At 46.5% G+C, this 25898-nt stretch overlaps 6 protein-coding genes across 7 annotated transcripts; 3 read left to right on the top strand and 3 right to left on the bottom strand.

The window, feature by feature from the left end:
* The first annotated feature begins 2876 nt into the window (after positions 1-2876).
* Positions 2877-8585, top strand: LOC120448623 (mucin-19). The gene is made up of 5 exons (XM_039630740.1): positions 2877-3214; positions 3755-6866; positions 6937-7280; positions 7339-7585; positions 8044-8585. Exons 1-4 carry the CDS (start codon positions 3209-3211, stop codon positions 7582-7584), a joined length of 3708 nt encoding a protein of 1235 aa, XP_039486674.1. The 5' UTR covers positions 2877-3208; the 3' UTR covers position 7585; positions 8044-8585.
* A 78-nt stretch (positions 8586-8663) lies between these two features.
* On the bottom strand, positions 8664-13135 carry LOC120448654 (dynactin subunit 1). Of its 2 annotated transcripts, XM_044006021.1 has the most exons (5): positions 12768-13135; positions 12537-12707; positions 12389-12445; positions 10543-12343; positions 8664-10475 (listed from the first exon to the last, which is right to left on the bottom strand). In XM_044006021.1, the coding sequence occupies exons 1-5, from the start codon at positions 13107-13109 to the stop codon at positions 8872-8874; spliced, it is 3975 nt and encodes a 1324-aa protein (XP_043861956.1). In that variant the 5' UTR covers positions 13110-13135; the 3' UTR covers positions 8664-8871. The 2 variants fall into 2 exon arrangements, with proteins under 2 accessions (XP_043861956.1, XP_039486719.2); XM_039630785.2 differs by having other exon boundaries at positions 10543-12445.
* Positions 13136-13282: 147 nt separating this feature from the next.
* LOC120448655 lies at positions 13283-14462 on the bottom strand. Its single transcript, XM_039630787.1, has one exon. The coding sequence runs from the start codon at positions 14345-14347 to the stop codon at positions 13409-13411; it is 939 nt and encodes a 312-aa protein (XP_039486721.1). The 5' UTR covers positions 14348-14462; the 3' UTR covers positions 13283-13408.
* Positions 14463-14712: 250 nt separating this feature from the next.
* On the bottom strand, positions 14713-22644 carry LOC120448085 (E3 ubiquitin-protein ligase listerin). The gene is made up of 14 exons (XM_039629878.1): positions 22580-22644; positions 21725-22518; positions 21485-21664; positions 20390-21428; positions 19027-20334; positions 18739-18971; positions 18495-18678; positions 18162-18437; positions 17670-18104; positions 17492-17603; positions 15666-15877; positions 15221-15412; positions 14986-15153; positions 14713-14922 (listed from the first exon to the last, which is right to left on the bottom strand). Exons 1-14 carry the CDS (start codon positions 22625-22627, stop codon positions 14863-14865), a joined length of 5241 nt encoding a protein of 1746 aa, XP_039485812.1. The 5' UTR covers positions 22628-22644; the 3' UTR covers positions 14713-14862.
* On the top strand, positions 15790-17672 carry LOC120448086. The gene is made up of 4 exons (XM_039629879.2): positions 15790-15914; positions 16031-16312; positions 16505-17088; positions 17144-17672. Exons 2-4 carry the CDS (start codon positions 16032-16034, stop codon positions 17473-17475), a joined length of 1197 nt encoding a protein of 398 aa, XP_039485813.1. The 5' UTR covers positions 15790-15914; position 16031; the 3' UTR covers positions 17476-17672.
* A 120-nt stretch (positions 22645-22764) lies between the features above and the next one.
* On the top strand, positions 22765-25162 carry LOC120449358. Its single transcript, XM_039631771.2, has 4 exons — positions 22765-22967; positions 23026-23190; positions 23245-23608; positions 23719-25162. The coding sequence occupies exons 1-4, from the start codon at positions 22836-22838 to the stop codon at positions 25077-25079; spliced, it is 2022 nt and encodes a 673-aa protein (XP_039487705.1). The 5' UTR covers positions 22765-22835; the 3' UTR covers positions 25080-25162.
* Positions 25163-25898: the final 736 nt, after the last annotated feature.

The following is a 25898-nucleotide window of genomic DNA, read 5'->3' as shown; positions in this document are numbered from 1 at the left end:
GTGGATCCAATTAATAATCACGGTGACGGGTATCGATTCAACGCACCTTTCGACCGCATTTAATTAGCTGTCCGCCGCGGCTGAAGTCTGCCACTTGGTGGCAGTGGCAGCCATCAAGCTGCCATCGGTGCCACATTGTCCCTGACTCGCGAATGACACCGCATGCCGGCCAAATCAATTAAAAACACCCAGATGGAGATGGAGAAAAAATGGCCAATCCAACGCTTGGTCCGCCGATTACCGATGTAAAATCTAGGCGAAGTTTTGCCGAAATAAAGTCAACCATACTTGGCTGGCTGGAAAATTGATTGAGCAGCACACGCGTTGACATTTCAATTAGAAGCCCAAGTCGGGCCCAAAGAAAAATCGAGGAAAAAACGGAAAACCCAGACACGCAACCGTGCTATAGAATGCCGATCGAGATCGGGGGGTGATAAACCAGATGGAGCAATTATGCTCCGGGTGATTGGGCGTTGCATGATTCGATTTTATCGGAAAAGCCGGGCGAGGAGAAGAGCCAAGTCCGCAAGAGTTCCCGACTTTTCCTGCAATTTTTCCAACTGAAACTGCGACTGGGACTGGGACTGATGTTAACTGAACATGAAACATGTTTCGGGCTGTCGCGACGGCTTTTTCTACATTTTGGGCTTTTCGCGAATGGTTTTCGCAATTTGATTGAATTTTAATTTTTCAACATTTGCAAACGCGAGCCGAGAAGTCAGCTGCGCGAATTTTAACCTACTTCAGGCTGATCGCTGGACGAGTTTAGTTCGCCTAGCCACGCATTTGTCACACACACGCACAGATTGGCGGGTTGCGTAAGTTTGGCGAAACGAAATATAGCTATATAGCTTTTGCTTTAGATTTTGCTGTAGCTTCAGGTACAGCTACAGCTGGCCATGGCTGCCTCACGACCATGCCTACTAAGCATCATGACGAAATCAAATCACAACCCTCCCCCGTTCGCTGCAGATTTTAATTGAAAAATCTGGATTTTCGCCCCAGCCGGATCATTTACATTCGACTTTGTTTTGCTGCGAATTGATACCGCCAGCATGTTGACCTGCTCGCCGCGTAAACATTTTCAAATTTGCCAAACATATTTATAAAATCGCCGATGTTATGTTTTGCCATAATCTACCGATCTCGCCCGAGAATTTTATAAACTCCGATGTTATTTGCATGCATCGCGAACCAGTTAAGTTAGTGCTGGAGTGCAAGTATTGCGTGTGTTTTTGAGAAAGGCCGACGGGCTGGGCAATTCGGCACAACGTGGCGTATGCGTGATGCCAGCGGGGCAGTCGCAAAAGCGTCAGGATTAGTAGTTGCTGCCGATCGAGCTGCTCAAAATTATGACTTTAGGTAGCCCAATGGTCTGAGGTTATGAGTGGAATTGCATTTTCCGCACCTTGTGTGAAATGGTTGCAAAGCCGTAGCCCACAAATTCGTGGGCGCCGTCTGGACTTGGCCAGAAGGCAACATGGTTTAGTAGCCGCTGCGCTAATGGCACAGTTATGACTTCTTTTATTATATAAGTTGGCAAAACATTATCTGTGGGTAAATATTTAAGATTACACTTTTTATAGGCACAAACTTTAAAATAACACTAACTTAATGCAGATATGCCAGTTATTGGGGCTATAATATATAACCATATAAGCCATAACAAAACGGATCTCTACTTTCTTAGATGACACTCCATTTATTATTCTTTGCTTCCATAACTTTAATTGGATTTTCAGTTAAGTCAATCTATACGAAGTGAGACATTATCCCGAGCTAGTTGAACACCAAAAAGCGCCATAAAGCAATCCGGGTCTGATCCCAAATTCTTCGCCTAGTTTTTCAACCAGCCTGTCAACCAGCCGATTTATCAGACATGTTAACGCATTGGGTTGGCCACTTTCGACATCTAACGTATTCCCACCCTCGCAAAGAGGGTGACACTCGATGCATGGTGACCTTAATTGCCGGGCAGTCAACACTTTGCCATATCTCCCGGCTATTCTATTAGTTACACATTGTATCGCATTATGATGTGGCAATGCGCCTTTTAGCCAACTAATGCACAATCAAGGCCCACGGCGCATGGCACGCATGATTGCACACACATACAGGCAGACAAAATTTATTGATAGCGACATTAATACCACAATTCTTGTTTTATTTTCTACATACATTGCTCTCTATTTTTTTTCCTTGGCTGCTAGCAAATTGCGTATGCATTTATTTTTTCCAGAGCAACACGCAATGGCAGCGATTAAAATCTAAATCAAATTAAGTCGCTTTAAAAGCATGCGGGTATGCAAAAAATAAAATCGAAATAAAAATCTTTGAAAAAGTCGAAATAAAACTGCAAACGGCAAAAAAGTCACCAAAAAAGGCGGCCAACAATGCACCACGCGCATTTTGTGATCGGTTTATTTTGAGCCGAGGCGTTCGCGACTATGATCTAATAAAACGTTACCAACTGAGGCTCCGATCAAAGGTGGGGCCAACAATTGGCCAGGCAGGTTGCAGTTCTCCAGTTTGCCAGTATTTAGCTTCAGTTTCAGTTTCAGTTTGAGCTTGCAGTTTTCGGTCTTCGGATTATAGAGAACAAAGCTGCTTTGGAACGAGATCTGGAGTGGAACAGTCATCAATTCTTCATCTGCACGCGCCAAAGTCGCAGCTCATTCGCAACTCACTGGCTCTTTCCTTGCAGCTAGATCCATTTTCTCGCTTTTCGTTTTTCGGTTCGATCTTTGCCATACACCAGTTACACTTTTTTGTCGCTTTGTCGCCAAACTGGTGCGTGGCTGCTGCGCATGCGTGCGAGCTTTTCGCGAGTGTTGGCCAACTGACCGAACGTATATAAGCGATTATAGGGCCGGGCTGGCCAACAGTCCAGTCCAGTCGGCCGCGTGGCTCTGCTCTACATCTCGAATCGTTCCGTTCCGTTCCGATCCAACCCGATTCGATTGCATTCGATTCGATTCGATCCGTAGTGCTTCCTCATAGAATTAGGAATATCGTTGATCGAAAGTAGATCATTTTACTGTGATTTTCAGAGCCAGACAAGGAATCACGAAGGATCGCAGACTCGTGTTTTCTTTTTTGAAAAGTGCAAATGTGGCGTTACTGAACAAACTTCGTTACTATAACGTTCGCGAATCCTTTCAAACGAAAACGAAAACCATCGACTGTGCAGAGTTTGAAAAGTGAAAACATGAAGGTGGGTCCTTTATCTAGGTATTGAAAACTACTGACAGTAAAAAAGGACTACAACCGCAACAAGTTTCACAAACATTTCGGGGAAAAGAGAACAATTCTTAAAATCAACTATTCTGCAAATTGTTTGAGTTTCAAATAGAATTAGGCGTGATTTTTGTAAATTAAGGACATGCCGTTGCCAATCCTGGACTACCTAAAATATAAATGTGTTGTTATTTTTAATCGAATTCAATTGAAAACGAAAGCGGATTTTTGAAACTATAGTCCTTCTAAAAGTGATTTTAGAAGGATTTGACAATTGAGTGGTTTTATTTATGTTTATTAAAATAGTGCAAATACTATAAACTAAATGCATATCTTGGACGCATTAAATTAAAAGAGTAAAAAGTGTACACATGCATTTAAATATAATTCTAAGCTACAAATTCTCATATACATGATAAATAAGATTTAATTAGTAAATTTTACCATACAAAATTGAAGCCAATATTCCACGAAATGTGGAGAATAATTAGAACTTATTTTCACGTTTCCGTTTCAGTTTCATCTGGTGGCCCTCCTGGGCATGCTCAGCGTGGTACTGGCGGATCCGTCGCCCACCTTGGCACCACCCATCTTGCCGTGCGTGCACGCGGCCACTGCTGGCTATGACTATCCTCCGCCGGCGGAGGTGAAGTTCTCCATCTCGCCCGGAGTGACCAAGTACAGCCAGAGCCCGGCGATATCCACGTACTCGGAGAACGGTCAACTCCTGCACACCTCGGTGGGAAGTTCCGGAGCCGCCTATCAGTCTACTGCCGGAATCGAGGGCTTGTCGCATGGTGGCATCACTCAGATCAACAAATACATAGCTCCCGTGCAGAAGAGCCTGTTCACTCCGTCAGCGGAGTACGGAGGAGCGGGAATTACCTATGCGGACAAGTCACCAGCCGCCAAGTACGCAACCGTAGTGCCCTCGGGCATCGAAATCAAGAACTTGGTGTCGCCGGCGGTTACCAAGCTGGACAACTCCTACTTGCCGCCATCCCCGGGAATCACTAAGGTTGCAACCTATACCTCGCCGGGATATAGTTACAGTTCGGCCTCACCGGGAATATCCAAGGTGGCCACTTACTCCTCCGCGCCCCTTTCAAGCGTTCCCTTCTATGCGCCACCGGTGACTTCCAAGGTGGAGACATACAGCTCACCTGGGTACACGTACAGCAAGGCCACTCCCGGCTACTCCAAGGTGGAGACCTACAGCTCTCCTGCTTACTCATATGGACAGATCTCTCCGGCCATCTCCAAGATAGCCACCTACTCGCCATCGGTTTCGTATTCATCGCCAGCGATTGCCAAGGTGTCCACCTACTCCGCGCCAACGGTGAAATTGGCCACCACTTCGTCACTGCTCTCCTCCCACGGAACAGGATACTCTGCCAGCTATGCTCCATCAATTACCAAGTACAGCCAGGTAGCAGATGTATCCCACCAGTACATATCCAAGCCCATAGTGGCCGCTTATCCAGCCGTTGCTCCGGCGATCACCAAGGTGGCTGCCAGCTACGGAGGCACTGCATCCGGAGCGCTGTCCCACCAGTATGTGTCCCAACCAGCCATTGCCAAGGTGTCCACATACGCTGCTCCCGCAGTGGCCACCTACTCATCTGCTCCTGCCATCTCTAAGCTCTCCACCAGTTATGGAGCTTCAGGATCGGGAGCCATCTCCCACCAATATGTCTCCAAGCCAGCTGTGGCTATTGCCGCTCCAGCAGTTGCCAAGTTGGCAACCTATGCTGCTCCTGCCATTTCAAGCTACTCCGCTGGTCCTGCCATTTCGAAGGTGGCTACCTATGCAGCTCCCACTGTCTCTACCTACTCCTCGGGATATGGTTATGGTTCAAGTGGTTCAGGAGCCGTCTCCCATCAGTACGTGTCCAAGCCAGCGGTGGCCATTTCAGCCGCTCCTGCCATCGCCAAGGTGGCAACCTATGCAGCTCCCGCCATTTCCACTTATGCGGCAGCTCCAGTGGTGACCAAAGTCGCCACTGGATATGGAGGAAGTGGCTCAGGATACAGTTCAGGCGCTGTTTCCCATCAGTATGTCTCTAAACCAGCAGTGGCTAAAGTGGCAACCTATGCTGCTCCTGCCATTTCAACATACTCAGCAGCTCCCGCAGTGACCAAGATCGCTACGAGTTATGGAGGATCGGGACACGGAGCTGTCTCCCATCAATATGTGTCCAAGCCAGCAGTAGCCATCTCAGCGGCCCCCGCAATCGCCAAGGTCGCGACATACGCTGCTCCGGCAATATCAACGTATGCCACAGCTCCCGCGGTCTCGAAAGTGGCTACCTACGCAGCCCCCTCCATAGCCACCTACTCCTCCGCTCCTGCACTCACCAAAATTTCCTATAGTCAGGCAGCGGATGTATCCCACCAGTATATTTCCAAGCCAATTGTGGCCGCCTATCCGGCAGCTGCTCCCGCAGTGGCCACATACTCATCCGCTCCTGCCATCACCAAGCTCTCCACAAGCTATGGATCGTCAGGATCGGGAGCCATCTCCCACCAGTATGTGTCCAAGCCGGCGGTGGCTAAAGTCGCAGCATATGCAGCTCCAGCAATCTCAACGTATGCTACTGCCCCCGCCGTATCCACATACTCGGCAGCTCCAGTGGTAACCAAAGTGGCCACGGGATATGATGGAAGCGGGTCGGGATACAGCTCCGGAGCAGTTTCCCATCAGTATATCTCGAAGCCAGCGGTTGCCATTGCATCAGCTCCTGCTATTGCCAAAGTAGCAACATATGCTGCTCCTGCCATCTCCACCTATTCCTCGGCTCCCAGTCTCACCAAAATTGCCACGGGCTTTGGAGGTTTGGCCCATGGAGGAGCCCTCTCCCATCAGTACATCTCGAAGCCGGCGATTGCAGTGGCTCCAGTGGCTCCTGTTCTTTCCAAGACCTACTTGCCCGCCGCTCCAGCCATCGCTAAAGTAGCCACAGGATACGGAATCAGTGGCTCAGGAGCCGTGTCCCATCAGTACGTGTCCAAGCCAGCAGTGGCGCTCGCTGCACCAGCGATTGCCAAGGTGGCCACCTATGCTGCTCCGGCAATATCCAGCTACTCTACCGGAGCTGCCATATCGAAGGGATTGTCCTATGCAGCTCCTGTGATATCAACGGGCCATGGGTACGGAGGAAGTGCCTCCGGATATAGTTCTGGAGCAGTCTCTCATCAGTATGTGTCCAAGCCAGCGGTTGCCATTTCAGCTGCTCCTGCAATTGCCAAAGTAGCCACGTACGCGGCTCCAGCTGTGGGCCACATTTCCGGGGGACACGCAATCGGCGCTGTTCCCGTTCTGTCCACTAAGCTGGCTACTGGCTATGGAGGCAGTGGATCGGGCTACAGCTCGGGAGCTGTTTCCCATCAATATGTCTCCAAGCCTGCTGTGGCCATTTCAGCTGCTCCTGCTATCGCCAAGGTGGCCGTTCCAACTGTCAGCCACATTTCCACAGGTCCATCGATCCCGCTGGGAGTGGGAGTCGGATACGGGTCTAGTGGACATGGAGGAGTTTTGCTTGGTGGTCCGCTGACCAAGTTGACATCGGCTCCAGCTTATTCCCTGGGTGGAAAGATTGCCAGCAGCACCGCCTACGGAATCAATGCAGGTGAGTGCTACTATCTAAAACTATTTAGTGAGAATAATTACATATTGTAATATGTAACTTCTCCATCAAGGCAATTTAGGGCATGGATCCGGTCCCAGCGGTGGCTACTACGGAGCCATCTCATTGGGTCATGCAAAGGTATCCCCGGCCCTTAGCTACCACGGTCTACTGTCCCATGAATCGGGTCTGGCACATGGCCCCGCCTCGGTGGCCCATCTGGACTCCTCCCTGAGTGGATACTCACACGGGGTGGGTGGAATCGGACCGCTGGGAGCTGGATTCTATCGCTATGCTCCAAGTGTGCCAGTGGTGAGTAGCCACGCTCCCGTGGAAGCCACCGCGTACTTGAAGTCAGCACCGGTGGCACAACACGCCGTTCTGAAGGTGGTGCCCGAGAAGCATTTGGAGCACTTCGTAAGTGACGAATTGCTTTTTTCTCAACATACCCTCCCATTATAACACCTTTCCTCAGGATGCGCATCCTCGCTATGCCTTCGAGTATGCCGTAAATGATCCCCATACTGGAGATAACAAGCACCAGAAGGAGGAGCGAGATGGAGACGTGGTCAAGGGAGAGTACTCCTTGGTTGAGCCCGATGGCAATGTGCGCACGGTGAAGTACTACGCCGACTGGGAGACGGGCTTCCACGCCGAGGTCATCAACAGTCGCGATCAGGGCAAAATTGTGGCCAAGCGTCAGACGGAAACCAAGTCGTGAGGTTAGTAATGATTCCACTGATCCTAAATATAACCTTTTTAGGTTGGTGGCACGCTCATAACAGCTATGGCTTGGGTTTATTCGATTGCAGCCCTACAGAACAAAAAGTTAAATAAACCATTCCTAATATGATTGTGCTGGCCTAGAAGTTCATATAAGGTCACCACTATGCCATTAACTAGGACAAACAATGCCAATAATTGCTGGTCATAAAGTGTATATTTCCCATATTTGATCACTAGAAATCCTCTTAGTTTTTGAAAAGTGATAACAAATACCAAATATGTACCTATACTTGCATTGATCTAAAATGGTTTCTGAAGCACTTTAAAGAAATTTAATTGGAACTGTTTCTTATTATTATTTGATAATCATCAATTATTATTAACACAGATTACCTAAATGTTATAGTTCTGGCACTGCATTATTTTCTTTCTTAATAATTATTTTTCTCTGCAGCTCTTCACAGGCCGCAAATTGTTTTGTTCATTCAGCAACTGTAAATAGCCTCAACTCCAATCTTCTTCTCATTAAACATTAAACGTATTTATGCAAACCCCACAACGACAGCGATGTCCTACGGCCACCATCTTGTCCCGATACACCCGATATCCAAACATACATATATCCAAACATATATCCGACCATATAAACGACCCACACCTGCCACTCTGGATCCCCGATTATGTGCTCATGTGATAAGCGTTTCGTTGAATTGAACTGCTTGCGCTGCTCTCATCTCAAACGGCGCGCCTCTATTATGCCCAACTATTTGTACATAAAGGATTTTAAATTGATGTTTTGTAAAATGTTAATTTCCAATAAACGACATTTAAGATCGGGGTGCTCGACATTGAGATTGAGAATCCAATAATTCATTTCTTTAGATAACGAGAACCATACGAAAAAACCTTTTGCCAGCATAGTTTGTTGGGCCTAAATATATGAACTATAAGTATATATAAATACACGCTGAATGCGATTAATTGTGTAAAACCCAAGATCTTGTTTGATTTTCGGAATGGAATGGAATTATTATAAGTCACTCCCAATTTAATATGTTTTCCAAAAAATAAAACTTTTCGCTTGATTTGTCTAGTTTATGTAAATTTGTTTACTGCCAGATAAACTCGAAATTAACTATATATGTAAGTGTACAGTTTTCATATATGCATGTAATAACTACGTTCGTACAAATAATTATTAGTATATTCGAGTATTAATGTTCTATATAAGCCGCGAATCACATACGAGTATACCTTTGTTACGACCGGAATACCGAAATAACTAGAAATTTTGCCCGAATGCCCGCCGCAGATCTTCGGTGATGAAGAGGCCAAAATCGGTGTTCTTGGCCCGGTGCGGATGCTGTGTGCAATATGTCTGGAAGATATGTCGCAGGACCCGACTGCCCTGTAGCTCGATCTCCGAGCGTCGTTGACCGCCAGCATCACCCATTTCCAGATGGGCCAAGAGCCACTGGTTCTTCAGCGAGCGAAGGTCCTTTTCCATGTCGATCAGCTTCTGGCTGCCGGCTTGAGGAACATGCAGTGGTTCCAAAGCGGCGAAGGTCCTTCTCATCTCGCTGCCCTGGAGCTGGACACGCAGTGATCGCTCCTGGCGTAGTGCCTGGTGGAGCATGTTCATCTCCCGGTTGGAGCTTATCGTGGTGCTGGTCAGACAGGCACTGTCCGCCTGCTGCTGCTCTTTCCAGTGCTGCTGGGACTGCTCCAGGCTGGAAAGCTTGTCCGCTAGTACATTCAAGGCCTGTCCGAGGGCTGCCTCCTTGGCCAGGATCGACTGCTCGAGTTGCTCCACAGCTTCGGCAAATCCGGCTAGCACGTGACACTGCTTGCTCAGCTGTTTCTCGGCCATCTCCTTGCGTACCTGTAGCTCCGAGTAGTCCTGCTGTTTCATCTTGGCTGTGTACTTGAGGCTTTTGATTTCCTTCTCCCGCTCAGCCACAGTCAGCTCGAGGTTTTTCACGTCCTCGTAGTGTCGCTTCACCTGGGCAGCCCGCTCCTGCAAAGTATTGCAAGTGGGATGACGCACATACTCTGTGTTCACATCAGTGGAATCCAGCAACGCGAATAGCTCTTCAAACTGTTCCTCGAGGAGCTGCATGCACCGCTGGCTGTAGGCATCCACCTCTCTAGGTTCCTCAGCCTCCTGACTCGGTGCAAACTTGTTGTAGTTGAGGACCAGCATCCTCCACAGTCTCTCGTGGGCGATTCCCCCATTAGAGTCCTTGCTAGCTTCTCGGGCAGTGGAACCCAGCAGTCGGATAAGGGCTCCCAGGGCCTCGTTGGCTTCCAGGATTCTCTGATACCTGGCACACTGCATTCCCGTCCAAGACGCTGTCTTGCTGCCACTCAGTTTCCTTTGGAGCTTCTTCAGCTTCTGCTTGTGGGCACAACTCTGCTCCATCAGCATCTGCATGCAGTTGAAGGAAGCGGTCTGCTCATGGCCCAGTTGTATGATGGTGTGCATCAGACCCGCATTTGCATTTACAGCGTCCAAGCCCGCTTCGTAGACCTCGATGAGAGCTTCGTAGAGCTGCTGTTCGTCCAGCAGCTCCACTAGCGTTTGAGGTGGCATTAGATTCTGGTGCAGCCCACTCACATAGTGAAGCACCCGTTGAATTGGCTCGCAGTTCGTATGTTCATCCAGTTGGCCAGTCTTGAGCAGCCGCACGAAATCGTCGAGCTGCTGCTCCTGGGCATCCAGATCACTCCGGTAAATGGCCGCATGGGTGCACAGCTCGTAGTCGCAATGGGTTAATCCGTGGCGGAACTGCTGGAGCACCAGTTGAAGGCTCTTCAGCAGATAGAGGCATTGCGACCTGAAGATGTACCGTTGCACGGAGTAGCCCTCGAAAATGGCATCGCGACCTGTCATAATGCGGGTGGGTTCAATGGCTTTTATAATTCCGTAATGCACATAAGGGATGGCACTTACCAAACTCACAGGCCGTGGGAAACTTTTCGTTAATGGCCTGACACACTATGGTCAGTTTCTCGTTCATCCGCTCTAGTAGGAGCATGACCAGCACCACATCGTGCTCCCCTCCACGCAAAAGGAACTGTTCAGGGACGAAGGCTAGGACGTGCTCCAGATGCTGGCGCTGTAACCGTAGCTCCACAGTCTTGATCTGCTGCTCCAGGGCCCTTCCGTAGGCTTTGCTCACACTGAAAATGTGCTGGTAGTCCGTCTGACTCTGGTTGGATCCATCCTCCTGTTGGGATTCGTTGGCACTACTGAAGTCCTCAATGGAAAGGGTGCCATCTGCTCTGAGCTGGAGCTGCTCCTGGAGCTGTCTCACCAAGTCCCGGAATTTCATGATGGTCACATCGCGATCGTAGAGGCTTTCCATAGCGGCGTTCTTTTGCTGCTCCAGGATCTTAACCTGACCACTTAGTTTGTCAATCTCCTCGCGCAAATCTGTTTCCAGCTCTTGGTTGCTCTCAATAAGCTGTTCCTGGATTTGCTCAAGCGCCTCCAGTTCGTTGACCTCGTCTTCTAGGAGCTTGACGCGATCTTCCAACTCCAGTTTTAAGGAAGCCAGTTGGGTAACCATGGACTCTGCTCCGAGGGAAGCATCTACCTGCTCTTTCAAGTCCATTAGCTGCACTTCCATGTTGTCCACTCTTCTGCTGAGCAACTCCTTGATGCTTTTTAACTCGTTGATCTCCGAATGCTTGGTCTCCAGTTCCTTGTGCGTTCGCTGCCCAATCTGCTTCTCCTGTGCGAGAGTGTCTCGCAACCGGACCACAGTCTCCCGAAGGCGCTGGTTATATTGTTCCAAGCGAAGGAACTCGCCGGAGGATTGAGTGGTCACCCCTGCTCCGATTTGTTTATCACTCTTCTCGATTCGTTGACCCTGCTGCTCCTCTTGTTCCGCCTTCAGGATCTCGACATCCAAGCTCAGTTCGTCATTTCTTTCCTGGGCCATTTCCAGTTCCATTTGCAGTGTCTCCATACGCTCCTCCGCCATTTCCTTGTCCAGAGTAAGAAGTTCTATGCTCTCAGCTATCTCGTCCAGCTCCCTCTTTAATTTAGCCGACACATCCTGGGCTTCCCGCAGTTCGTGGCGCGATCTCTGCAGTTCCCTTTGGAGCAGTACCTGCTGCGCCATAATCTGCGACTTAAACTCCATCAGCTGCTCGTTGTGTATACGCATCCGTTCAAGCTCTAGAAGCTTAAGCTTGTCCTCACTCTTTTGGCCCCTTAGTAGTTGAAGTTCTTCTCTCAGTTGACGCAGCTCAGGGTTGTCTAAAGGAGGAGCCACTGAGCTGGGAGTTCGGAGAGCTGGCCCAGGTGTAAACTGCGGTCTCAGGATCTCCAGAAAACGCGGCTCTACGAAGGCCGCTGGCGCAGCTCGCTTAATGGAGCTCGTGGGACTCATGCTGGTCTTGCTGCGCTTGGGAGCCAAAGCCAAGGGGACTGGCATGGCCAAGGTAAGCTGCGCCGTGGAGCTCTGCGCCTGTGCCGTGGTTGGCTTCGGTTGACTAATCCTTGTGGGTCTCAGCTGCGTGTAAGATGTGGATCTCCTCTGGTTACATGTCAAAGGTGGCGGGGTCAGTTGGGCACTGTCCTTCTGTGAGGGCAACTGCCCGATTGTGCTGGTCTGGAGAGGATTGGCTGGTGCATCCTGCCTTGAACTTGCAGCTTCCATCCTCTGTAGCTCCTTTTCAATCTTAGGCTCATCTTCCTTCCTTGCTGGCTGGGTAGTCTGCTTTGTTTCCTGCTGTGAAAGCTCCTTCGATTGATCAGTAGCTGATGATTTCTTGGGAGACATGCTTACTTCTCCAGTTTCTTCAGCCTGCGAATTCCTTACACTGTCTTCACATACCACTGGATTCTAAACAAAAATATTTAAAAAACAAAATTAGCATATATTTCTAGTATATCTTAACTTATGGTTTTATCTGACCTACTACACACCAACTCACCTTTGGAAGCTGTAATGGTTGCTGTTGAGTCGCTAAAAACCTCCCAGAAGTCTTCGCCAATGCCGGATCCCTAGGGGATTGGGTGTTCCTGTTCTTATGCTGCGGTGACGGCGTCGAAGGAGTGGCCTTTACTTTGCCAGATGTGCTTGCCTGCTGCTCCCTCTGGTTATCCTACCGAAAGTAATAAAAGTATGTACCTCGACTTTAAACCTCTTGAAATGAGTTACTCACCTGCTCCTCCACAGACTTCCCACTGCCATTCCGCCTAGAGAGCTTCGTTCTGACCACGTCGCGTTGCATTACATCGGCTTTTCGATTGTCCACTCCCTTGGGCAACTCGGCAATCCTCACCAGCTGCTGGGCGCGCACAAAGAGGCCACAGTTAGTGGGACACTTGAAGTAAATGCTGCCGTGTACGCTTCCATTATTCTTGCCCAGCGGCTCGTCCAGAACCACGCCGTACCAGAGTCCGGCAGCGAAGTTAGTGCGTCCCACATAGGCCACCTTACCTTGCAGATTTTTACCCGTTACCTCAACGCGCTGGCCAAGTTTTAGTTCCCGAGGGCTCATCATATAAGCCTGAAGCTTACGTCATTTTGTGGACCTGGCAGTCCACTTGGATGAGTCGATGGCGTGTGTAATCCCAGTTAGCAGCTTGCAAAACTGCACTACTGAGCAAAACCGATGCGAAAGCGAGTCATCATGTGCTGCGGGCCCCACCCCAAGGAAGTCAGTTCTCCAGGGCGCATGCTCAAAAAGTGAGGTTTATTGTGCCGAGTGGTGGATGGTGTAAAAAGGTCAGCACGTGGGCGGCCTACGGTATGACGGTTGATTTGGCAAAGGCAACAAAATGTAACTACATTGGTGCAACATTAACACCTGCGCCTTTTAGGAGGCGGCTCGTCCGCCTCCCACCAACAAGACTGTGAGGACCGCTTTCTAATCTTTTTGATCATATTCTGTTCCTCCGCCAGCATGGCCACTATGATCTCAGCGTTCCCCTTTAAAATCCCCGATGATCCACTGCAAGCCGGATCACGCTCAAACTCCTCCTCTACCAATTCCATTATGCACCCAGTGATCGCGTTTAGAGAATTTTCCGATTTATCCTCCTCTGCAACCCCCTTTTGAGCTTCATTTTCCAATTTATCTTGTGAGTAACTTTTTTCTAGCTCATCTTGGAAGCAGAAATCTTCAACAAATTTCTCCAGATAACTATGACATTCATTCAATTCCTTTGGCGTGCAGGAAACTTCTTCCACGTTTTCTTGTAAACTTTTATCTTTGTTTAAATCCTCCCTTGAGCAAGAATCATCTATTTTCTCCTCAGAATCCGAAACATGTTGAATTCGGTTCTTTCTTTTTGACACCCGCGTTGTTCTGCTCCTAGTCTCTTTGTTTATGCTCCCTAATAAAGAAGGATCTTCTGATTCGACGTCGGATTCAGACAACTTTACAAATACTTTCTTCCTCCTCGTATCACGCGTTTTCCCGCTCCTAGTACCTATCTTCAATTTATCCTGGGAGAATGGAGATTTTTTATTTTTCTTGGATATTGTTTTCGTTACAGAATCTTTCTTTCCCCTTCTCTTCGACACGTGCGCTTTTCTGGATCCACTATCATGCGCAGGTTCCTCACGATCTTGCTTCTCCTCCTCGGAGTCCAACTGAACTGGGGGCTGCACTTCGTTTATCAGTTGAGAAATTCTTTTGGCATCCCGTGCGGACAGCATGTTGATAGGTCTTAGGTCTTTGGCCACATGACGATTACAATATGGACACTGACCCATTACTTTTATTCTTGTAGCCATAACTTAAAAAGTTTTCGAGTATCCGCTCAAAGCATTAAAAATAATGTAAAAGTATTTACAGTGTCGGTGTGAGTACTGATATTTTTGGTGAACTGTTTTACACAAGCACACTTGATATTCACTATGGATTAGCCTTTCTCGACACACTTCTTATCGAGCGTTATAATTATATCCGTTACTCGTAGAGTAAAAGGGTATACTAGATTCGTTGAAAAGTATGTAACAGGAAGAAGGAAGCGTTTCCGACCATATAAAGTATATATATTCTTGATCAGGATCAATAGTCGTTCTCTCTTGTTTTTCTTTAATTTTAATGCACTATTGTGTTTTTTACAATATAATAAATGCAATCCCTGCACTTAATATTTCATTAAGAACATTAAAACATTGTAAGATTTATTAATATTGCTGATTTACAATTTGAGAGACCAGAAAACTATTTCCTATATCGAATGGTTTGGTTGTGCCTTTTGCTTAATACGTGTTGCTAAATGATAAATGATATATACACACATCTAGAAGACGTTGCGGCAAATGGGGCAGGTGGACTTGCTGCTGGTGGTGAACCATTTATACTAAAAAAAAAGTTAATTGTGTTAGACCGCCGAAAATATAGATAGAAGACTGCTGCATCTTACCAAACAAGGTCCGTGGAATTTCTTCTTGCACGTTTTACACGTGAGTTTGGGTAGCTGGCAAGTGTCCTGGTGGATGACAGTATAGCATACATAGCACTCCTCAACGCCCTCGAACTTTTTGTCCAAGTTGTTTTTCCACATAGTTAGGCCATCGTATATGGTGCCATTCTGAATACAATAATTTCGATTATAATATTAGACATCGAATTATATAAAGAAATGTATCAATAAATACCTGGTGTGTCAGGAAGATGGTCAACTGCATTCCCACGTTTCGGGAGGAAGCCCGTCCGCCGATCTGCTTGCCGCACTCGACCTTAACAGCTCCCAGTGGATAATTCGGGGCCAGCGTTATGACAAGTTCCATGCGGGCCTCATCGATTGCGTAGACCGCTAGCACTTCGCGGGTGGAGGAGTGAACGGTAACCTTGAAATAGGAAATATGCCAACAAAATTAGTTTAGTTTCAAGTTCAGTAGACTATGCTTGTTTGGGATATACAAAATATCCAAAGTATTTTTATTTTAAGGAGAATTACATTTCTAGCAGAGATATGGTGCCCCTTGAGATCTTTCGCGTTATTGTCATTATTATACTGCTTATTAGCATCACCGTTGTTTTTTCCCTCCGGCTTAGCACTCCAGAGCAAGAATAAAACCGTGAAGGGAGGCACCCGCTTACCTGCATATTCTCGTGCTTTTCCTTCCGATTGGCGATCGCCTTGAGCTCCTCGCTGCAAATCAGAGAACTCACGTAGTTTGTGGTCAGGTTGTCTATGAAGTTCTTTTGCCTGGACTGAGTGGTGTTCCACCACCTGCGCACCACGGCAGGCAGCTTGCGGAGCACCTCCGTGTACAAGTGGCAGACATATCGCTCCAGGGGTAGCTGTCGATCTGAAAACGGAGCCACATATTAAACAAGGCAAGCCAGGTTGCGATAAGTCAAAATATGTTTACATAGAAAATAGTTCGTTTAAATTGATTGTCTCTTGTCGTTCTGTGTATAGATCCGCTTTCTAATTCTTTTTTTTTCGTTTTATTTGAAAGTATGGCCAAACCAATAAATTTTAAAGATATACCCTCCGAGATGCCGCCGGCAAAGCGCATTCAACTTGAGGGCGAGACTTCGGTGGCCGAAGCCATAAATTTCCTGAAGACGCAGTGCGATACGCGCAAGGAGCACAAGCCGGAAGAGTTCCAACAGGATGGGCCGACCGTAGCAGACGAGCTAAACGCTCGCCTAGCCATGGTTCATGTGCGCGAAACGCGTGCCAAACGCATCCGACGCTTAGTTAAGTTTACCGCCAATGATACGCAAGCATTGTACAGGTAAGTATCAAGTCTTGTCATATCAAATAAAATATCGTGGGAATTGCCTAGGCTTTTGGAATCTTTTTATAAATTAAATCAGGTTTTTAACGTACTGGTAATTGGAGAAGAAAGAGGGATTTACTTTAAAGTAATGCTGCAACTGTACTTCCCTCGATTTAATAAAAACCAATTATATACTTTTACCTGCAGATTCATCTGCGTCTGTCCCCGCTACCATCCTTGCTATGTGCCCTGTCAGCACACGGGACAGATAATCATCGACCGGGACGTATTGTCCCGGGAGGAACACATATGTTTTCTGGCTACACCCAAGAAGGACTTCTCCTCGCCCCAGTTGGCCAAACAGGCGCGCTACTATACCAAAAAGATCTACGTTAACCAATGCACAGCCCGGGTTGAGCGCCTTGCCGATCCGCACCCGATGCGAGTGAGTGACACATACAATTTCTTTAAGGACTACCTTTCTCCCCGTCACAGAGCGGCTCTAGAGAACCAGATGAAACCCAAGCCCCCGGTGGAAGCCATGTCAATGGAGAAGGCATTGGAGTACATGGAGGAAGAGATGCGTCAGCGCAGGGCAGCGAAGCGCGTCCACAAGCGACGATGCAAGGGTTTAAAAAAGCGAATCCTCTTGCGCCAGCGCAAGCAGATGCAAAAGATAATTTGCGTCCTGTTCGAGGAAATGAAGGACTTTCTACTCAATGATCAGTTTATCGTTGACGAGAACTCCCCTCTCTGTTGCGTAATTCTTGAGAGACTTCGAGAATTTACAGGTAAGTTAAAGCTAGCTGGGACACTTCGAAATTAAACTACTTAAATCATTGATAGATCAAGAATTCTATACGACCAGTAATTTACAAGAGTATCAGAGGATATTGGCCAACAACCTGACTGTTTGGATTAATAAGTTTATATCAAACTTAAACATTTACTTGGCACCCCAGCAAATACCTGTACAACGACAGATGATGGCGGAGAACGATCCCGAACAGTTTGTGCCCTTGTCAGATTTCATTTCTGTTACCGATGAGGCTGATGCAGAGGAAATGATGGAGGATGTCGAGCACGGAGCCGCTGAATATGACGATTATGGATATGGGGAGGACTACTTGCCCGACGTTCTCAATACGGAATTGTCGGAGGATACAGTAATTGCTTAAGTATTGTTCAGCTTACCCTTTTGCTGAGACCACGTGAGCTCTTTGTAAACGCCGTTGCTGTGCACCTTGGCCCCGTGATTCTTCAGTATGTCGACGGGCATTGCGCGGAAAAGGAAGTGTAGAAAATTCTGTGAAGCGAACAAATTAAAGTGTAAATTAGAAATGAATAGTAAATTTAATGTATTGTTGCCAACCTCTTCGTATTTGTTATCATTCAACCAATTGGTGTAAACAGCGCGCAATGCAACCGGAGATTTAGCGCAAGCATTGATTATACAATCCCATAAGTAGAGATAACTCAGTGCATTGTGTTTGTCAATGGGTTCAAGATCATCCAGCTCGGATAGCTTGAAAGTAAACTCTTCCAGGTATCTTCTTATCAGGGCATCGTACCGTGTTAGGTAGTCCTCAAACCGATTAAGGAAGTGCCACTTCGAAATCGTTGTGCTGGCGTCTAGACTCTCGCTTTGTTTCTCATTCAGCTCTATGTCGTCCGCCACAAAGTGTGGCGTTAATTGGCGAAGTGAGTGTACAGCACTTAATCGAACCGAGTGCTGAATACTATAAAGCTGCTTGAACAGGAAATTGCACAGATGGTCCAACGTGATGTTACTATTTGACTTGCAGAACTGAAATGGAGAAAGGGATCAGCCATGGAAAAGCCAAAAATTTTATCCCTTGCATACCGAGTACACAAAGCTGTAGTCCAGGAGCTCTATAGCCGGTGTTATTCGTTCCAATAAGGCCTCATAACACCCCTGATATCCAGGCTCCACACTTGTCTCATGGGTCAATAGGTAAAATGACTTAAAGAGCACTACATTGACTTCCTTGGCAAACAAAGAGTCCCATTCATCGATCATGTTTTTGAGTAATTCCGTGGAACTCTTTTGCTTCTCGGAGCGTATAAACTCAATCAATGCGGCAAACAATTGATAAACAGCCGCAACAAACAGCGAAGTCTGCAATTAAAGTTAAATGATTATTAATTCTGAAAAATATTTCTTTATGAATCCCACCTTCGGGTCTTTGTATTGGGATATAGATTTGGAAACAGAAAGCACCCAAGAACTAAGACCAATGCGGATGGCGTCCCAGTTCTTTATGCTCAGTTCGTACGGAAAACGTTTTAAAACTTCAGTTAAAAGCTTTATGAACTCCACTGTATTTATAACTGATTCGTAGGGTTGCCTTTGAATTTCTCTAAAGTATATAAACTTGGATATAAAATCATATAAAATTTACGAAAGCATATTATCTTACACATTATAATGGAGTAAATCCTTCTGGATGGCTTGCTTTTCTCCTATGCTGGTCATAAACTGTACGGCTGATACAATGATATTGCGATCCGTTTGCTCATTCACATCACCTTCAAAATTGTTTAATAGTAGGGCATGGAAAACTGCTGCCTTAACCCAAATTTCAGGCGGTTCTGTTCTCATAACCGCCGAACTAAGAGTGATGGCTTTTTGAGACAGTTTCGGCAAGAGAAACTGTAAGACATAAAGTATAACAAAGTCTTCTTAGATTTAATATTAGATTTCCTACCTGTAGGGCTATAACATAAGTCTTGAGGGCGCCCTGCGTCACCAGATTCTCGGACAAGTCTTCATGTAACAAAATGGAGGCACTTTCTTCGAAAGCCGCATACTGTGGGCAAAATCTCAAATAACTCAAAAGTCGGCAGTCAATTACGCTAGATTGCTGCACAGCAGCTTGCTGAAGTCGCTCTTTGACTATTGCAACCAGATCACTGCTGTTGCCCATAAAGCTTTGCACTTTTTCTGAAAGGATCAGCACTAGCTCCTCTGTCGACGATTGCAAGTCTGACATTTCCAACCAGCATTCTGCTGTTCCAGCCACTCGAATGCACTGTAAAAGCTCTGAAATTAAGGGTTCGTTCCATTCTTTGAGCACATCAGCATTTGGATCACAGTAGTCCTCGGTCAACTCATCTTCTGGGTCGTTGGTGTCTTGAGGTGGTGGGAACTGATAGACGAGTTTGTAGATTGTTGAAAAGTTAAGCGTGGAACGTTGAAGTAATTGTAGTATTTCATGCCTTGAGAGGCAAGCGTTTTCGAAGGGAACTCCTGCAGTCACAGATCCTTGCAAAGCTTTTAGGAGTACACAATGGTTCTCAAACTGCTTAACCTTGTCAGATGTTTTTAGCGGCGAATCTAGAAGAGCAGCTATAGTTTCATCAATTCGCTCCAAGCGCTTTTTCTCATCTTCAATATTTTCCGTTGAGCAAATAACAAATTTGGCCATCGCCTCTGCCATTCCATCCAAAGCATCCGGTTTAGGTTCTGCTGAATTAGCCAGTTCCTCAACAATCCCAGCACAACACTTTAGCATTTTATCATCGATTTCGATGTCTTTACTTGAAAGTCCATCCTGCCAGCAAGTGGTAATTTCCCACAAAGTATCCTCCGAAAGATAATCCTCTGGTCGATGCTCCAAACTGAATTTGAACAGCTTAAGGAAGATCTGTTGGCGCACGCACAGCGAGGAGTTATTGTTGCTGCAAATCACAGGCATTATCTGGGCAATAAAACTGCCACACACTTCTACCGCGTCATCCACAACCGGTTGCTCTAAGGGTCCACACATGGACAGCAGTATTTTATCCACAGTATTAGCATTAATGAGTATGTCTCCCGTGTCAGTTTGGAAAAAGCACTTGTGAAGCAAATTCAGCTTTTCTCGATCATTGTCTACAACTACCTCCTCGGCAATCCGCGCAATCATTGCACAAGTTTCCGGACCACTGAGCATCTGCCTCACTACGGGCTCGGTGCATAGGGGATAAGAAAGTAGACGATGGAGCAAAAGGTTTTGCACGCCATGCTGTGGAAGCTGAAAAGAAACTTAATGCTTAGATTGAGTTTTAAATTTTAAAATTTCTATTTACCTTCATAAGGGTGTTTTCAATATATTCAAAGCGTTGCCCAGTCTCTAGCAGCGGCAGGATTTCAAACAATATCTCCACCAGAGATTCACAAGCGTCATAACTTAATTGCCCTAGCAGTGACACAAATTTATTTAACGCTGACCCTAGGTCCATATCATCAGTTAGATTTTTGTAGAACTCGGCATCGTTAAACATTTTGGTAAGCGTTCGAATTTGTTCTATGTAACGCGAGTTTGAGGTACCACTTTTACTGATATTTGCCTTATCCAGGCATATCCTCACTAACTTTATAACCAACTGTTTTAATTCCTTTTGTATAAAAGCAGCAGCTTCTTGAGCCTTTTTAACTGGTGTTGTAGGCTCGCTCTTCTCTACTTTTCCGACTGGCTCCTCCACAAATTTCACACTTGGCGACTCCAGGCTTGGATTAGCCATGTGCAGATCCTGCACTAAAAGCAGGACATGTCCGAGCAGTTGCTCATTAACTTCCTCGGCAGAAAGGTCTTGGGTGACCAGCTCAAAGATGCGTGTCCAAAACTGGTTTAGCAACTTGGCATATAGGCCACCATTATCCAATCTATTATTAATCTGACGATCCCAAAAGGCCACAAGTGCAGAACTGTGCTGGAAGAAGATTTTAACATGCGCACTATCGCTTTTGAGCAGCCAGCCAATTGGTTCAAGTACGTTGTTATTGAGTAGGCTAGTGGAAAATTCCTCCTCCCTCTGCTCTCGCTCATTGTTGTTGTTTATCTGCTGCAGCAGAAAGCGTAGACACTCAAAATAGGCATTGTGTATCACAATACAATCGGATTTGGATAGCGGGGGATCGAATTTTTTAGTGACTGCCAGCTTCATGTCGTCAAAGAAGCGCTGATAGAAATCGTAGATATCCAGGTCTTGAAGGGATGCTGGTGTAACTTTCGACAAAAATGGCAGCAGATTAGGACAGATGGCCTGGGCGTTGCGATTGAAACCATTATGAAACAAAGACGAAAGTTTGGGGAGAAGAGTCTTGCGAATGTTGAGTGGAACAAACCTACAGATGTAAGGTATTAATATTAGAATTGGGTGATAATAGATCCAAAGTCTTACCAATCTTCGTAATTATTTTGTAGAAGCAGAACGCACCCCCAAATGTGAGGAGCCACCACGGGATCAGCATCGTCAATAAACTGGAAGCAAAGGGTAGTCAGCTGCGTCTTCTGAGGCGTGATAACGTCCAAAAGAGCAACTGATTGCAGGATGTGATAGATGCACTCAAACCAGGCGGCTCTATAAAACATAAAACAGGACTTCGAAATGATATGACAAATCACTTGTAAGTTTACTCACTTTATGGGAGGCACTTTATGCTTGGCGAAGCTCCAGAACTTCTGGTGTGCCACCAGGGTGCCGAAGCCTTCCTTGACCTGGCTGAGCTCCTCCGTCTGCGCAGTTTGCTCCATGAAGAAGGACAACAACTTGAGACTACTGATGATAACGCGCTGGTACTTCTGTTCCGCCTCCTCCGGAGTGAGACTTTTCCCGATCGACAGAGTAGCAGCTGTGTGGAAGGTCAGATTACGTGTGGCGTACTCCAAAATTTCCACCTGACAGTGCATGCAGACTTCCCGACTTCGGTTGGCGTTGCCAGCAAAGGTGTCTCGAAAGGATTGGCTCGCAATGCTGGCAGCCGGAGCGTAGGTATCAAAGCGGCTGCTCAACCAAACGGGCACAAGCAACTTAAGGTATGGGGCCATCGCCTTTTTGCACTTAGCCATGAGTAATTGCAACACAGTCTGTGTTAGTTCGCGAACAGTGTGCTCCGGATCGCTAGCCAAATTTAGGTAGTACTTGGGCCACAGCGGCAGAATGTTTTTCAGGACCTCCACGTCCGACCGCTCGATCAGTTCGTGCAGCTCCTGAAGCGCCTTCTTCTTCGTCATTGGGTCCTTTTTGGACAGCTTTCGCAAGATGATCTGCGTTTGCGGACTGATGGCCGCGTCAAAGCTGTCCGGCATTTGTTCGGCGCTGGCAAATCCCGGAGCAAATGGCACCAGGCCACCGCCGTCCGTCTGCGCCGAGAAGCCCACGAAAATTGGCGTGGAACTGCCCAGAAGCTCGGCGGTTCGGCTGCTGCTCGAGGGCTAGATAATGGGGGGTTAAGGGCACTGTTAAATAATATAATAATACCTTACTACGCCTTACCTTTGCATTATTTTTGGTGCGCGGCGCTTGTTTTGTCTTTCCACCCATTTCTCTCTTCTTCTTCTGTCTCTTCCTCTTATCGATAGCACGTGGCAGGTCCGGCAACCATATGTGGTCGTACTTTGCAACGGTCTGGCACCCCTAATTTCGGTATTTTTAATTCCAAAACACAGTTCTTAGTTGTTCGAATCACCCTGTGGATCAGTTTTGGATGCCGCTTTGCACGTGCTGCAATTGTTTTGAATTCACTTAAATAATGTCCAAATTCCTGTCTTATTACAACTTGTTTCCCATCCCTGACCCCAAGGAGTTTCTGGGCCTAGCTGCAGACAAGGAAAATGGCAATGTGGTGACTACGCTGGCCCGCAATGTGGTGGTTGTTTTGAATGTAAGTTTGGACACCAAAATATCACATTGCCCATGTAACAAACGCGATTCTTTTATAGATCAGCACACAAAAACAATTGCTCAGTTGGTCCCTGCCGGAGAAGCTATCATCCAAGGTTATATACGATCCCAGCAGCCAGAAATATGTGGGCGTCTTTGGAAATCTCGCGCTGCGTCTATGGGATGCGGATACCAGTGATGTGTCCAAAAGCAAGAAGCTGAAGGTATAGGCACCCAATAATCATATTGTAATATTAGGTTATATTCTTTTCTTCCAGTTTCAGAAAAGTATCGCTCACGTGGTGGAAACCGACCAGGAGGCATTAATCCTGTATAGTGATGGCAAGTGCCAAACTCTTTCCCAGGCATTGGCCTCCCGAAAGGACCAGAAGGAGGATACGGCTGAGCAACTTGCCCTGGCTGCCAGCAAGGTCATCAGCAAACCCACAGTCCATGCGTTGGCCCAGGGCCAGCGGGTGCTCACATATTTCGTGGAAACAAAGTCCACTGGCGAACTGCAGCTAATCCGCCTCTCCCTCGACACCTTCAACCGGCGGAAGTACCTTATTAAGCGGGAAGAGGTTCGCCTCGCGGGATATGCCATCGTCGAGGGCGATGCAGATCCTCAGTTGCTGACCATTTGTGAGTAGCTTGCTTTGAAAAAGATCTCATTTAAAGATCTGGCATTCTAAACAGAATATTTAACCGTTAATATATAAGACGGATAACAATAAAGTTATTTAACTTTACAGGGTCTGACAAACGCATCTTCATGTTGAACCTGGCGAAGGCCACATCAGAGCGACCACCGGGACAATTCGTGTCAATGCTGGCCGAACTGAATGTGGACAATAAGCTATCCGTGCACGGAGTCTCACGAAACTTTGCTGCCATCTACGGCGCCAACTACGGGCAGGAGGGCGCTTCGCTGTTGGTTTATAACACTCAGTTCAAGGTTGTCAACGCAAAGCAGTACTTTAAGGTGTACCTGGACTTCTCCCGCCTTTGGGCCGGAAATGAGCACATCCTGTTGACCATGGGACATAATATAGCGGCGGTACGTTACCGAATGAACCGGGAGGTGCTGGTGGACATGCTGGGCTCCCAGTTTAGCGATACTCACCTCTCGCCTATTGAACTCGATCACATAAACGAGGAGGAGTATCTGGAGTCGCTTATTAAGTTCGATGGTAGTACGAAATCCCTCAATTATAAGGCTGTGAAAACCCAGTTAAATAAGCAAATGCCCACCTTGGACTGTCAAAAAGCTGATGGCCGAGAGTTGGCGTACGATCCCCCTGAGGTAGTGGATCAAGAAATAGACGATATCATCAAACAGCATATCTATGGAGAGGCGTCCATTTGCGAGAATGGGCTGGAGGACGTGAGTGTCACTCTAATGTCTAACTTCTTTGATAAGGGACCGAAGAACACTGCTGTACAAGCTTTAGTGCGGCAGCTGGAGAGAAGTGGAGCAGGCGAAGAAGAGATTATCGAAAGGATTCTTACACTTTTCATCAAGACCGACAACACAGAGCACGTTCTGATGTGTCTTAGGCGCTACAGCAACATATCGGAGAGAATGCTAGCCTGGTCACTGCGCTATGCTTTAGATAAATGTAAGCCTCGTCATACAATTAATGACGATTCCAAAGCTGTACCAATGACCAAGAAATACTCCAATATGGAGCTGCTAAATGCAGTGTTAGCCTGCAGATTTGATGCAAGTGGTATCGAGGATCATCTGCGTTATCGACTTGAGCTTCCACATGTTCAGCACTTGATGAACCACCTGTTCGATCTGGTCAATGACCCCAAAGTCCAGTTGGAGGAACGACCCAGCCTGGATTGCTCGCAAGTTCAAACGGAAGTCCAAGCCCTCCAATGGTTTGGCTGTATCTTGACCTCCCATTTCACCCTGCTGACTATCTCCAAGGACGAAGCTTTGCTCGAGACGCTCTCCAAATGGGCGAATCTCCTGTCCTTTTACGAAGAAAGTTTATTCGATTTAGCCAATTTGGTGCCGCTGCTCACAAATATCGTCGAGAAACGTCAGACGAAACCGATGTACTCTACAAATTGGTATGGGGTTGAGGAGGTGGCGCTCTACTAAAAAAATTAAAAAGGTCTTTAGTGTTTCCTTAAGTTTGTTTTTACTAAATAAGCCAAATAAAGCTAGAATTAACTTAAAACGCACGTATATAATATATTCTTGAACACAAGGGTAATAACAGTCAAAATATTGCAATAAGGTGAACGATCTTTTCATTATATTTATAAATGGGAGGATACAAACTATTGTTTCGTGGTTGCTACTTTTTTAAACCTTTCGCATATCACTCATTGTTTATATAAATATTTTATTGTAGATCAGAATTAGAGGCATTATTTTAAAAAGATAGGACCGGATTATCACAGTTTCGTATTTTTACCCGTTACTCGTGGAGTAAAAAAGTAGGAACGTATCGAAGTTCGAAAGTTTGTGTGTTCTTGATCAGAGTCACTAGCCGAGTATCCAATCCGGCTAAAAAGTTCCGCATGCAGATGCTAGTACTGCCTATGCTGGGCAAGTTTCTTTTTAGAACCTAGCCATTACATCTGTCACGACGAAACTTTTTAACAATTTTGTTTTTTTTTTAATTTTCTACTTTTATAAAATATTTTTGTGTTGACAATGTAATAAACAGCAAAAAGCTGCCAAATAGAATTTGATTTTTGTTAGCCAATCTATATAGAGAGTTTCGAAAATCCTTTTCGCCAACTCACTCGCTGAGTAACTAGTATTAATAAAACAAGAGAGAACGCTATAGTCGAGTTCCCCGACTATCTGATACCCGTTACTCAGCTAGTGGAAGGGAGAAGGAGAGTCTTAAACACAATTTTTGGCGGTTTGTAAGCGTTATAGTGGGCGTGGCAGAAAGTTTTTTGGCAA

Source organism: Drosophila santomea, chromosome 3L (assembly GCF_016746245.2).
Source record: "Drosophila santomea strain STO CAGO 1482 chromosome 3L, Prin_Dsan_1.1, whole genome shotgun sequence".
Lineage (NCBI taxonomy): Eukaryota > Metazoa > Arthropoda > Insecta > Diptera > Drosophilidae > Drosophila > Drosophila santomea.
Note: the sequence above shows the minus strand (reverse complement) of the source record. Positions and strands in the feature narration are given on the sequence as shown.

Coding starts and splice junctions, on each gene's coding strand:
- LOC120448623 (XM_039630740.1), top strand. Junction 6,867..6,936: donor CGCCTACGGAATCAATGCAG/GTGAGTGCTACT, acceptor TTCTCCATCAAG/GCAATTTAGGGCATGGATCC. Junction 7,281..7,338: donor AGAAGCATTTGGAGCACTTC/GTAAGTGACGAA, acceptor ACCTTTCCTCAG/GATGCGCATCCTCGCTATGC.
- LOC120448654 (XM_039630785.2), bottom strand. CDS start 13,109: ATGATGAGCCCTCGGGAACTAAAACTTGGCCAGCGCGTTGAGGTAACG. Junction 12,708..12,767: donor GGAAGTCTGTGGAGGAGCAG/GTGAGTAACTCA, acceptor TACTTTCGGTAG/GATAACCAGAGGGAGCAGCA. Junction 10,476..10,542: donor TCCCACGGCCTGTGAGTTTG/GTAAGTGCCATC, acceptor GCATTATGACAG/GTCGCGATGCCATTTTCGAG.
- LOC120448655 (XM_039630787.1), bottom strand. CDS start 14,347: ATGGCTACAAGAATAAAAGTAATGGGTCAGTGTCCATATTGTAATCGT.
- LOC120448086 (XM_039629879.2), top strand. CDS start 16,032: ATGGCCAAACCAATAAATTTTAAAGATATACCCTCCGAGATGCCGCCG. Junction 16,313..16,504: donor GATACGCAAGCATTGTACAG/GTAAGTATCAAG, acceptor TTTTACCTGCAG/ATTCATCTGCGTCTGTCCCC. Junction 17,089..17,143: donor GAGACTTCGAGAATTTACAG/GTAAGTTAAAGC, acceptor AATCATTGATAG/ATCAAGAATTCTATACGACC.
- LOC120448085 (XM_039629878.1), bottom strand. CDS start 22,627: ATGGGTGGAAAGACAAAACAAGCGCCGCGCACCAAAAATAATGCAAAG. Junction 21,665..21,724: donor CATAAAGTGCCTCCCATAAA/GTGAGTAAACTT, acceptor TATGTTTTATAG/AGCCGCCTGGTTTGAGTGCA. Junction 18,105..18,161: donor ACTACAGCTTTGTGTACTCG/GTATGCAAGGGA, acceptor TCTCCATTTCAG/TTCTGCAAGTCAAATAGTAA.
- LOC120449358 (XM_039631771.2), top strand. CDS start 22,836: ATGTCCAAATTCCTGTCTTATTACAACTTGTTTCCCATCCCTGACCCC. Junction 22,968..23,025: donor ATGTGGTGGTTGTTTTGAAT/GTAAGTTTGGAC, acceptor ATTCTTTTATAG/ATCAGCACACAAAAACAATT. Junction 23,609..23,718: donor TCCTCAGTTGCTGACCATTT/GTGAGTAGCTTG, acceptor TTAACTTTACAG/GGTCTGACAAACGCATCTTC.